A 12,920-nucleotide genomic window follows, 5' to 3' on the forward strand; every position below is an offset into this window, starting at 1 on the left:
TTCGTTCCACGCCGGTGGGCGGGAACCCCCTCCGATGCTTGGGGTCTTGGCCTCTCAGGGGGATCAGGCATCCTAAGGGGCCCGCGCGGCGTTCCCTGCAGAGGCTACTGGAGTCGGGATGCAAGCGCCTGGGTGGCCCCTTCCCCGAGGTGGCCGTAGTGAAACCCCACCACCACCATCCGGGGGGCAGGCACGGGTCGGGCGCACGGCATGGGTCCGGGGGTGGGCATGGGCAGCACCCCGCTTCTGTCCCCCTGCAGGATCGAGTGCTGCCGCCCCAACCCCAGCCCCCCGCCAGCCCGGGCCGGCTCGGGTGGCCGCCGAGTCCGGAGCTCGGTGGGCGGGCCTGGCCGGGAGCCCCGCCCCGATTATACAGCCCATAAAGCCAGCCCACAGGGCCACAGCTTCAGAAGGGCGCTGCTGTCTGAGCAGGAAACTGCATCTTCAGAGGAGCCCCTTGCCGCCCAGAGGACCTGCGTACGCACGCGGCGCCCGACGGACCCCCTCGGCACACACTCGCTTGTCCCGCGCCCCGCCGCAGGCTCCCCGGCGTCGCTGTACCTGCCGAGCTCCGGACTCTTCCCGGGGCGCCCAGAGGATGCTCAGGCCGCTGGCGGCCGCTCCGGGGCAGTGCTAAGAGGCAGATCTTCTGCCCCTTCCTTGCTCCTCTCCTCTGGTGCCACAGCTACCCGCGGCGGGTCGAGCATGGTGATTTTTCCCTGAAGCCCCCTGACTCTGGAAGTCTGAACAGATGCCCACCATGAGGCTGTTAACTTGCTTCCTGCATTTCCTGGCCGGGCTGGCACTGCCCGCTGTGCCCCCGCAGGTAAGAACTGCCGTCCTCGCCCCCTCCCCCAAGCCTGGCTGCGCGGATATGCCCATCCCAGCACTCTTAGGACAGCCCTATCTAGAGCAGTATTTCCTTGAATGCCCACCGGCTGCTCCCCACCTCCCTTGCGCCCCAGAGAGAGGGGATGCACTGCTACTGAACCCTTAACGGCTCTGGCTGGTCCCAGCTCGGCTGCCCCCAGTGCCAGGGGCCGTCGTAGCAGACGCACCCGGACAGAAAGACTCCCAGTCTGGCCCCTGGAGCCTCGTGGCTTTGCTAAAAGCATCCGTCCCCTAAGCCCAGCCCAGTCCCTGGCCTTGCGGTCAGGGTTGAGTCCTAGGCGTCCCTGGGACCTCTGACCTAGCCTAGTGTGGGTGTGGGTGGGGGGGAGGGGGGACCCAGATGAAGAGCCTGGTAGTAGGGAATCCAGCCCCTGCCCTCTCAGGAGCTCCGGACAGAGCTGGAAGGGATGCGGAGGGGGTGGGCTAGGGTGAAACAAGGGGTCCCACTGTGCCCTCTCCCACTGGCTGGGTGGCCGCAGGGCCTGGGGAAGTGAGCAGGACCCTTTTCCCAGGAGCTGGGTGGATCTGGCTGGGAGCCAGCTTCGGGTAGCACCATCCTGACAAAGCCAAGGTTCTCTCTTCCCACTATGCTGCCTTGGGAGTCCCCAGTCCCAAGCCCAGGGTGGGCTGGGCTGGGCTGGGCTGGGCAGTCCAGCCACCCACCCGCCTGCCTGCCTGCCTGTAGGGCTGGTCAGAGGTGTAACGTTACCGCAGCACCAGCTCTTGGCGCCACAAGCTCTGGCCCCTCAGCTCCCACCAGCTGATCACCTCCTCCTGGCTCTGGCACCCAGCCAAGGCAGGCTGTTTAGGGGGCCCCAATAAGACTAGCCTGGGAGGATGGGGGAGAAATAGAGGGCATTCCCCTTCCCCAAGGCTGGCAAGACCTTTGGGATACAGAAAGCAGAACTCCTGAAGCTCCAACCTCCCACCCTGTCCACATGGGGAAATTGAGGCAGCAAGGGGGCAGAACCCTCCGGGGTCTTCCTGGTGGGTTTTTGTCAGCCCTAGAAAGAGGCAGCTCTGGGGGAGGAGAGAGCGGGATGCCTGGGACTTCCTCCCACTTCCATCACACTTGTCCAGGAGCTCACATCGGCACCTTTCTGTCCACAGCAGTGGGCCTTGTCTACTGGGAACAGCTCATCGGAGGTGGAAGGTAAGCAGGTCAGCTCGGGAGTGTGCCTGGCCATACCAGGTTCCCCCCTGCTTTTCTGTCGCCAAGCCTCCACAGAGGGCGGGAAGGGCGGGTGTGCACTGACAATGTGTTTGGGGAAGATCTGCAAGCTACACATCTACACATCCTGGCTGCCTAAGCTGGTGTGGCCAGAGAGTCCGAGCCCCTGTGACCCCAGGGCCTGGAGAATGGGGCATTCAAGGGCCAGGGTCACCGAGCACGCTGAGGCAGGGCTGTAACCAGGAGAGCCAGGCTGTTTCATCCAGCTGGCTCAGAGCCCCTTCCCAGCATGATTTCAGGATGCAGATGGGATCCTGGGGGGCCGCATGGGCAGTGAGGAGCAGGGGCTGGCCTCGGGATCGAGGAGCCAGACATGGAAGGCAAGCAGTAGGGGCGGCTGAGGGCGGACAGGGATGCAGGCCATCGGCAGCAGCCTGGCCCTGACCAGGCCTCAGCAGTGATTACAAACAGAACCCGAGTCGCACCCTCCCCGGCCCCTCCGCTCCCCATCCTGGGTTGCATCGGAGAGAATCTTCAAAGAGTAGCAAGGAGTCATTTGCCAAGGAGCCATACGTGCAGAAGGCAAGAGGCCTGTGCCAGGCCCCCTGCCTCGCTCCTCCCTCCCTGTCTCTCTGAGACGTGCAGGGCAGCCACACACCCCTGCCAAGGCGAGACGTGTCCCACGGCACCGTGGGAGAGGGGCGTGTAGGGGCGTGCACATGCACACGCATGATAGCCATCTGTGAGCTGGAAACACCCTCTGCCGGCCAGCTTCTCCCAGGCCAGTACACCCGTAGCTGCCGAGGGAGGAAGCCACCCTTGGCGTCACCGTACCCCCTGTTGTGCTTTTAGCATAGTCCAAGCAACAGCTATGGAGGATGACCTGTGCCTCAATTTTCTTATCGGTAACATGGGGGCATCAGATAGACTGCAAAGATAGAGAAGCTACTTTCTGTTTTTTATGGTGGCACCATTTGTAACAAGTGCCTGAGGGAAGGAGGCATGGTTCCTCCCTTCAGCTTCTGGGGGTGGGGGGTGCAGGTGGGAAGGAGGCTGACTGGTGGCTCCAGGCAGTTCAGTGGGCTTTGGACCCCAATTCTCACAATCTGAAAGTGCTGTCCTGCCATAAGCAAGAGGCAGCACAGTCCTGCCTGCCCTGGTCACTGATCTTGGGCTGTGACTCTTGGTGACAATAGTGTTGGGTGTTTGCTGTGACTGTCTTGGCCACATGTTGGGATGGAGCCAGTAGGATGTAGTATCCTCCATGTTCTGTAGCCCAGACGGGCCCTTGGAGTCACCTAAAGCCTCTGGGAGAAGCACAGGCCGCAGGGGCTTGATGGCTGGGCAGGTCCCCGGGGCAGGCTGGGCACCTGCCAGGCAGACCAGCCATGGCCCGTCCCCAGTGGCCTGTGCAGAAGCCGACTCCTAGGATTACACATTACCTTTTCGTTTTTTCTTTCTTTCTTTCTTTTTTTCTTTCTTTCTTTCATCTTTCACATTTATTTATTTCTCTTGGAAAGGCAGAGTTACAGAGAAGGACAGAGAAAGATCTTGCAACCACTGGCTCACTCCCCATATGGCTTCAATATTCAGAGCTGGACTGGTTCAAAGTTGAGAGCCAGAAGCTTCTTTTGTGTCTTCCACGTGGGTACAGGGGTCCAAGCACTTGGACCATTCTCTGCTACTTTCCCATGCCATAGGCAGGAAGCTGGATCAAAAGTGGAGCAGTCAGGACTAGAATCAGCGCACATATGGGATTCTGGCACTGCAGGTGGAGGATCAGCCTGCTGCACCACTGCACTGGGCTCCCAAGTTTCCTTTCTTGAGTCTCCTACCTCCAGGATAGTAAGCAGCTAGGCGGGTGAAGAGGAGGCTTGACCAGGGGCTAAAAGTGTTTTCAAGGCCCCAGGAAACCTTGGGAGGCCAGGCCAGGAGCTGGCCCAAGGTCTCAGCCTCCAGCCCTGGTCCACAGTCCCTCCCTGTGGAAGTGGGCTAGGGAGCTGCTGAGCAAAGCTCTTTCCTGAGGGGCTCTGCCCACAACTGCAGGAGTCACTGCAGGAGCTGCTTCACATGACCCCTCACCCAGCCCGCACATTCAGATGGGGGGACCTCCTGGGGGCTGCCGGGTAGCCCCAGTCTTGGCCCTCCTCTGCTACCCTGTGCCCATGTGGCTAGGCACATGCATGCTTTGTCATTTTGAGTGGGGTGGAGGTCAGGCACCTGGGGCCTGCTGGTACAGATCCTGTGTGGTGGGAGGTGGGGTGGAGACTTCCCTGGTTGTGGTGGGGGATCAGGAGAACACGCCCTTGTCAGCTGCTGTGCCGCTCCTGATGGTGGGCACAGCCTTCCGGGTGCCTCGGCAGCTGGCCGCTACCATGGCTATTATTTGCGCTAACTGAAGCTGAGGAGAATTGCCCCGAGTCGCGTAGTACTCACCAAAGCTTTAGACTAAACACATGACTCCTGGCGCTGGCGGCAGGGATGTGCTCTTGACCCTGGCCCAGGCAGACTTCTCCTGGGCTCTGGGGCCAGCTCTGAGGAGACGGGCCTGGGGCAGGGCCTTGGTGGCCGTCTCTGCTTGCCCACGGGGACACTCAGCTCCTCCACCCACAGCCTTTCCCAAGGGCCTCCGCTGAGAGAGGCGTTTATTTTTCTTGAGTTTCCCGTCCTCAGAGAGACCGTGGAATGGACTTGAGCACATCAGCATTCTTGGAAAAGCTGTTGGGAGAGGCCATTGCTGCATGGGATGGGCTGTGGGGTCCCCAAGTGGCCAGCACCCCATTAGCCAAGGGGGACTGAGGCTGGCTTTTTTGCACCCTGCATCTTAGGCATTTGGTCAGAATGGGAGAGCCCTGGGCAAACCCTGGCTTTCCAAACTTGTTCCCCTGGTGGAGACAAGCAAAATACTCAGACATGTTGAGTGACCTCCCTGAGGTCACACAGCCAGATGGGACCAGGACAAAAGTCACGTTCCCCGGCTCCAGGACTTCATGTGAACTAAGCTACTGAGGACCCAAGCACCCCCCTCTCCCCAAACATGCCTTCCACAGCAACCAGGAGTGACCCTAGTCACCAGGAATTGAATTATTTGACCTTTGTTTATCGATACCCCCTCACTGCCAGGGCCTCAATAGGATTGTAAAACTAGATAAAAGGCCTCCAGGGCTGATGGAGCAAGGCTGGCACCCTGGGGGTAGGGGTGGCCAAGCTGTGCCCAAAGGACCAGATGGAGAGGGCAGGCATCATCTGAGTGTAAACAGCAGCAGATTGGACTTGGCCCGACTGGACCACGTGGCACGAATACCCAACACGTGGAACCCTGGCTCAGGTGCTCAGTGGATGGGGACTGGCCGTGTGGTCTTGGTTGCCAGGCAGAGGAGCTGACCTAGCGGGTATGAGGGACCCATGGAATGTTCTTGAGCAGAGGCCTAAAAGGCAGGATGCCCCGGGATAGATGATGCAGCAGGCTGAGTCTGAGAAAGGTGCAAAGGGCTCAGGCAGCAGCCAGGGCATGTTCCAGGAACCAAAGCGAATGGGGCTGCCTGAGCTAAGAACAAAACAGAGTGCTTGGGACCCAGAGACACCTGCTGCCCTGAGAACTTGTGCCCCGTGGATGAGCAAAGAGATCCCAACAGGATCCCTTGAATGTTTCAGAGCAAGCAGAGCTCAGATGGAGCTGGGGGTTCCCTGGGGGTTCCCTGCAGGGAGACGGAGTGCAAGGGCTGGAGCCCAAAGACTAAGCAAGGCCTGGGAGCTGAGGCTGGGTATCCAGTATCAGGTCCCTGTGGCCTGACCAGCCTTTTCGCTTCCTCACAGTGGTGCCCTTCCAAGAGGTGTGGGGCCGTAGCTATTGCCGGTCCCTGGAGAGGCTGGTGGACATCGTGGCCGAGTATCCAGGTGAGATGGAGCACATCTTCAGCCCATCCTGCGTCTCCCTGCTGCGCTGCACCGGCTGCTGTGGCGATGAGAACCTGCACTGCGTGCCAGTGGACACGGTCAATATCACCATGCAGGTAGGGAGGCTCTTGGCACATGTCCGTAGGAGGACAGAGCATGTGGGGCCGAGGTCCTAGGCAATGGAGCCCTAGGTCCCCCAGCTCAGGGCCTTCTTCCAGGGCCCTCTCCCTTTCACTCAGCCCAGCCTCCCCAGGCTCTCGCTGAGCCCTGTCCCAAGACTCAGGAGGCTGAGAAACAGCCTCTTACTAAAGACATTGTCAACACCAGGAGCGATGCTTTCTGGGGCAAGCTTGGTCACTGAACTTTCTTTCACCAAACACTGTTCATGATATACCGCAGATGCTGCCTCATTCTGTCCTCAAAGCAGCAACTGTGCCCATTTCACAGATGAGCAAGCTGAGGCTCACAGATGTTCTGAACTTGCCGTAAGGTGGGAAGAGCCAACATCTGAACAAGGGCTGGAGCATGGGTCCTCTTCCTGCACTGCCGGACTGGTGGCCCTGGGGGACAGGGACAGAGGCCTCCTTTGGATTTATGTGCAGGTGGGGAAAGCTGCCTGCTCCCACTCCAAGCAGAAGGAGAGTCTGCAGTGCAAAGGCCGATGGGGGAAACAGGGAGCCTCGCTAACGCTGTAGGGAGAGCGCTCAGTAAACCCAGGCTCTCACGTTTCCCTTTGCCTCTTGCCCCCAGCTCCTGAAGATCCGTGCTGGAGACCCACCCTCTTATGTGGAGATGACGTTCTCTCAGCACGTCCGCTGTGAGTGCAAGTAAGTACTGGGGCTGGCAACAGGGACAGGTCCCCTGGAACCTGAGGCAGAGGAGCTGGGGAGGGGGAGGAGGGAACTGCAGGCTGCCCTGGCTTCCTGGGGGACGGAGACCAAGGAAGCCAGTGACCTGGCATAATCGCCTTGTCTGTGTATCCATGCCTTCCCGTTTGGCCTGGGGAGCTGGTTCAGGCAGCTGGGCTCCAGCTGCCATGACGTCATGGGAGAAGAGGAAGCCCAGGTTCCCTCCAAGACTGGCAGGGGCTCAGGGCACGCCTACTCCTCCTCCTCCAGGATTCATTTGGGTCAGCCTGCATGTCCCTGGGTCAGGGGAGAGACAGGCAAAATGGTTGTCTTTAAAGGAGCAGCACCCAGCCACCCATCCCTCCCTGCCACACAGCCTCTCAGCAGTCCTCGTCTTGCAGCTTGTGCCTGGGGCACTTGGAAGGTTCAGTGTTGGGAGCAGCAGAGCAGCCAATCAGATGCAGGGAGGAGGAGATGGGCTGAGATGGTGCTCCTCGTACCACAGGGCCATGGACTTGAGCTCTGAGCCCAACCTGGAGTGCAGGAAGGGGGAGCAAGGAAGCAACCATTTAGTGTGCACCTGCTCTGTGCCGAGCCCCACAGTAGGTTTTTGGGTGTGTTCATATTTATGCATATGGATTGAGTACCTACTATTTTCCAGGCACTATTGAAGATACTTAGGATAGAAGGGTAAGTGAGCCAGACAGTCCCCTGCTCTTGGAGCTAGGAGTAGGAACACTTGCTCTGCCTAGTTAACAGATGAGGAAAGCCAGACTGGCTCCAGCTGTGGGGTTTGCCCTAGCAAGTAGGAGCTGCAACTGCAGCCTGTCTGCCTCCTTAACCTGTTTTGTAATACTGCCTCTCATGGCCATTGCCACATTGTCCCACAGCCCCAGGACTACCCTGGGCTGGCTACTGCTTATATCCAAGGCTGTAGGTCTTCCCCATCGTGCTAGGAAGCAGTATTCTCATCCCTGACAGCCAAAGCCTTGGCACCTAACCATCGCAAGAGCTGGACACTAGCCATCCCACCCCTGCCCTCATAGCCACTTTCTTAGGGCTTGGAGAGAAGAAAACCAAATCCTTGGGTGTCCCCAACTTACCTACTGTGGAACAGGGTCACCTGGCAGTTCTGGCAGGAGCCAGCCTGGGGCTCCATTCTGTGGCCCTAAACCCAGCTATCAGCGTGCTGCTCCAAGCCTTCACCCACTGTCCCCAAGCAAGACCGAATCTGTGTGATCCCCCTCCCCAAAAAGGGACACCCTTCTTCCTACTCTAGGACAATAGCTGGACTGTGGGGGTTTGTCCTCACCTGGTCCCTCAGCCATAGCAAGGGTGGAATGGGGGCCATGCCCTAATAGGAAGCAGCCCTGGCTAGATGGTCCTGCAGCTCAGCATCAGGCCTAGACACCCTTAGCCACCCTCGGTGGGATTCTCAGAATGGGCCAGGAAGGGAACATACTCAAAAGCCGCAGGACTTGGTGTCAACAGGCAGGGGAGTGCTGAAGGAAGTGGTGAGGAACCCCTAGAGGAAAGTCCTACCCTACTGGACGGAGCTGTCACCCCAGCCCTGAGTCCCTGCAGCCTTCCCCTTGCTGGTTCCAGGCTACCCCCTAGCGGCCACTACGTCTACTGCAGGGCCAGTGTTCAGGCGAGTGGGAGGAGGGAGGAACCTCCACTTACTATCTTCCTGACCCCCATCCTCCCCTCCCCCCTGTATTTCCTCAGACCACTACGGGACAAGATGAAGGCTGAATGGTAAGTGGCCTGGCTGGGGCTTGGGGCTAATCTTGGGCCCGCCACCCCCTGTCCCAGCATGGCCCTCCTACCCCCAGCGACCTTGTCCTGATGCTTTTGGCTTATTGCAGGAGGAGACTCAAGGGCAGGGGGAAGAGGAAGAGAGAGAAGCAGAAACCCACAGACTGTCACCTGTGAGTGCCCGGGAGCCCAGGGATGGCAAAGAGGCTGAGCCCCAGGGGAGGCCCTGCCCCACCCCACCCAGCCAGCATGGGGTCAGTGGCCAGGGCTTGGAGAGAGGCAAGACTCAGAGACTCTTGGGGCCCAGAGCAGGTAGCTGCACCTGCTCCCAGGACCCATGGGACAGCCAGGAGCTTTGGTTCTTGCCCTGCCTGAGCACTGAGTCTCTGTGTGGCCTTGACCAGCTTATTTCTCCCTTTCTAGGCCTAGTTCTCCTTGGGAATAGAATGAGAGGCAGGGCCCACTGTCAGCAGGCACTTGCCGAGCTGGAGGTGGCTTCGTTAGGACGCAAGAGAAGGGCCAGCCCCCACTGGCTCTCAGGCCCTGCTTCCTTTCCACGGTACCTGCCCATCTTGGCTTGCCCGCCTAGGGGGTGGCAAGCTGGAACCTCAGGTCTGAGGATTGCAGGGATGAAAGGCATAGAGAAAGGAAGACCCCCCAAACCCACAACAGGAGCTAGCTAGAACATAACCTGCTGCACACCCACTATCAATCACACTGGGTTCTCCAGCAAGGCCCAAACCTCCTCCCAAGATCCGATACCCTGGGAAACCATTTCCTGCTCAGGGAATGGACCCATCGCCCTGAACCCACTGCTCTTAGGCCCTGAAGACAAGGATGCTGGGAAGCCGGTGTGCTTAAGGCCACAAAGCCAACTCGGAGCAGCAGGCCACGGCAGGTGGAGCACACACCCACCTCCACAGCGACCATCTTCAGCTCTCCTGCACACATTTCTAAGGCCCCTGTGCTCCCTCGAGCCTTTTCATTGTCATTTATAAGCAGTTGCAACAGATATCGTTTCTGGCGTATTCTGGATATTAACGTTTCAGTGTGCTAGCATGTTTACTATTCAGAAGCCTTTTCCCCTATCTCACACTGCCACAGAAGTAGCCAATGAGTTTAATTTTTCAGCACCTGCCCTCCCCGCTGCAAGTGATCTCCTGGGATAAATTCTCGGCATCTTTATTCTCGGTTTTGCTTGCTCAGAACAGCACAAAGACATCCTATCTCGATGAGTCGCCCCGGCCGTCCTCCTCCGTGAGATGGCGGCAGCTCGTGCTCTCTAGTTTCTGAATTCCTAAACTGAAATCCTCTCCGGCCAGGCTGAGAACTACAGATTGCTTACCTTTTCCTTACGATTTCTGGATGCCAAGGTAGAGAGACCGGGCACAGGTGAAAAAGAGGGTGGGACCAGATGTCCCTCAAGTCCTCGAACTCTGCCCGGGGTTGTTTTGTCAAACATCTCTAGGTGGTTTCCTCCTACGGCAGAAGCATTGGCTGAAAGTTAGGTCAAATTCTGCTTCAATTTCACTGAAAGGCATGAAAATGACTTAATGGGGCTTCTTGCCTTGCCCATTAGCCAGCCCCAGCACCTTCGCAGCTGCACGGAGGCTTCCCACCATCCTTGTCATGTGTCCCCAGAGGACCTTTAGCTCATAGCCTTTGCCCGGATCTGGCACAGACAGAAGAGCAGATCTCAGCCCCTCTGTCCAGCAAACGATGCTAAAGCAGAACACCTGCTGGGGTCAAACTTGGTGAAGCTCCATCTGTAGTCTCCACAGCTCCACCTGAAGGGTACCCAGAGGCAGGATTTTTTTTTTTTTTCTCCTGAGCTGAGTTCCAATGTGACTATCCCTGGCTTAGCCAGGCCCGAATTTCCTTATCTGTAAAAGCCTGGCACTGACCTTGCCTTCCTCGAGGCTGTGGCCTGAGGACTTACCGTGGAGCTGAACAGCCCGGGAAGCAGCTGGAGCTGGGCAGAGCCCAGCTCCATTTGCGCCCCATCAGTGAGTGCAGCCAGGGGTCCAGGAGTACTGCATCCCCACCCCCTACCCTATGCTCCCTGTGCAAGCTTCCCCTGTGGGTCTGCCCCTTACCCCTCTCCCCTGCCCCACCACAGGAGGGGCCTCTGCCTTGCACTGAGTGCTGACCCCCAGGATCTGTCTGTGTTTGCTCCCTGGCAGGTGCGGTGACGTGGCTCCCCGGAGGTAACCGGCTCCTCGGAGGAGAGACCTCACGCCGGCTGCTCGTGTATTTATTACCGTCACACTCTCAGTTACCTCCCCGCTGCTCCCTGCCCCCTATTTATTCGCCAACTGTATCCCTGCTGAATGGCTCACGCCCTCCAAGACGAGGGGCAGGGAGGGTCAGGACCCTCAGGAATTCAGTGCCTTAAACAGAACGAGAGAGAACGAAAGAAGCCAGCCACGGACCCATGGGAGCTTCGGCTTGGGAAGAAGCAAGACACATGGCCTTGGGAGAGGGCAAGCCAGAACCCAGAGACCTTGGGGGTCTGCAGGGGAGTGCCCACCATGTGTTCCTGGGACCCCAGGCTCTGATGGGCAAGCAGCCTCCTTTGGGAGTTTGGCTGGGAGAAGGCCAGCATGGGTGGAGGGACCAGCCGCCCATGCGCATTTCCCTCCTGGTTGCCACTTTGTGACCTGCAGGCAGAATGTTCAGCTGTGCAGGTGGAGCCTGTGGTTGTCTCCATGTTTTTGCCACCTGCCGTTTGGTCCCAGCCAAGGCCTCGCATCCTGCCCACACACAGGGACGCAGGCAGAGTGGGCCCCAGGTTGGGCCAGAAACAGGTCACCAAGGAGGGACTTTGTGTTCCTACCCAGTGGCCATGGAAAAAGAAACTGCTTCCCCAGGGCCCTTGAGCCCCCCACAGGCCGTGCAACTGCCAAGCCAGATTCTCTTGAATAAAGTATTCTAGTCTGAATGTGGTTGTGTGTGTCCAGCGTGTGTCTGTCGGGGCAGAGGGCCACAGCAGCAGATGAAAGAAAGCAGGACACGTGCAGGCCAGAACGGGACGCGGAGGAAAGGAATTGCTTGCCACAGAAGATCAAGTCGCCACTGGGTCACTCACATGCCATGTCACAGGCGTATTAAAGTGTCGCGCACCTCCCCAGCCCCACTACTGCACTTGGAACCCAGCCTCTTGCTTACAGGCGCCGTGGGAAGCAGCAGGGGACAGCTCAGGGAGTTGGGCTCCCGGCTGTGGCCTGCCCAACTTGACTGTTGTGTGCATTTTGGGAAAGGTAAACCAGTGCACAGACGATCTCTGCCTTTCAAATGAATACAATGTTAAAACCCATATTAAAAAATAAACAAAAGAAAACTTGTTCTGTTTGTCACAGAACATGTCACTGTGTGTGATGTGTTAGCTCTTTTTTTTTTTTTTTAATGATTTTTACCTAGTTTATTAGGGTGTGAAGGATCAAGGGCGAGACGAAGGTGGGTGCGATCATTGTTTCCATACTAGCTTTTTTCCTTCTTGTAACTGGGGAAGGGGGCGGTAAGGGGAGAGCCCACACCCAGCCTTCCAACCATCCCAGGGTCCCCAATGTGGGGGATGCTCTGACAGTCCTGCTCAAGTGGTTTTGCTAGTTCAACAATTCTGAATTGCTGCCAATCCCACCACTCCAAACGTGATGAAATTGCTCCAAAAACCACTGGTTGACATAGTCCACCTTAGCGTCTTCGTTTGCCCAGATGTTTGCTGACAATGCTTGGCTGGGGGTAGTTGATCATTTTGTTCTGTCCTCCTTCCTCTGGTGTGGTATCAGGTGTCCTCTGCAGGCTCCAATGTATAGCCATATCCTCCATTTGCATCTGGATATGCGGTCCACTGCTCCTCCTAAGCCACTGAGGAGGCGCAGCGCTGACACATGCATTCCATGGTCAGACCATGGAACCTGCAGTTTCCTCCCTGGTTGGAGTTCTGAGTTCAGTGCTTCAGTTGGGGGGATCCCAAAAGAAACTTCATCTGAGGTGATCGCAGACCTGACTCTTTTTTTTTTTTAATAAACAGTTTATTGCACACATTGTAATACATATTCACAAAATTTACACTGTTATGTTATAATATAACCAGCACATGATATACCAGACCTGACTCTTTTTTTAAAAAAAAAGATTTATTTTATTTTTATTGGAAAGGTGGATATACAGAGAGGAGAGACAGAGAGGAAGATCTTCCGTCTGATGATTCACTCCCCAAGTGAGCGCAACGGCGCCCATATGGGATCCTGGGCGTGCAAGGCGAGGACCTTAACCACTGCGCCATCGCGCCGGGCCCCCAGACCTGATTCTTGTATGTGCTTGCCAATACGCAAGTCTGTCACCCAAATCAG

At 57.6% G+C, this 12,920-nt stretch overlaps 1 protein-coding gene across 1 annotated transcript; it reads left to right on the forward strand.

Moving 5' to 3' along the window:
• The first annotated feature begins 485 nt into the window (after window positions 1–485).
• On the forward strand, window positions 486–11,414 carry PGF (placental growth factor). Its single transcript, XM_040975597.1, has 7 exons — window positions 486–826; window positions 2,002–2,044; window positions 5,879–6,075; window positions 6,710–6,786; window positions 8,536–8,565; window positions 8,676–8,738; window positions 10,749–11,414. Exons 1-7 carry the CDS (start codon window positions 752–754, stop codon window positions 10,774–10,776), a joined length of 513 nt encoding a protein of 170 aa, XP_040831531.1. The 5' UTR covers window positions 486–751; the 3' UTR covers window positions 10,777–11,414.
• Window positions 11,415–12,920: the final 1,506 nt, after the last annotated feature.

The sequence above is a fragment of the Ochotona curzoniae genome, unplaced genomic scaffold (genome assembly GCF_017591425.1).
Source record: "Ochotona curzoniae isolate NIBS_2020 unplaced genomic scaffold, NIBS_Ocur_1.0 contig_2688, whole genome shotgun sequence".
Lineage (NCBI taxonomy): Eukaryota > Metazoa > Chordata > Mammalia > Lagomorpha > Ochotonidae > Ochotona > Ochotona curzoniae.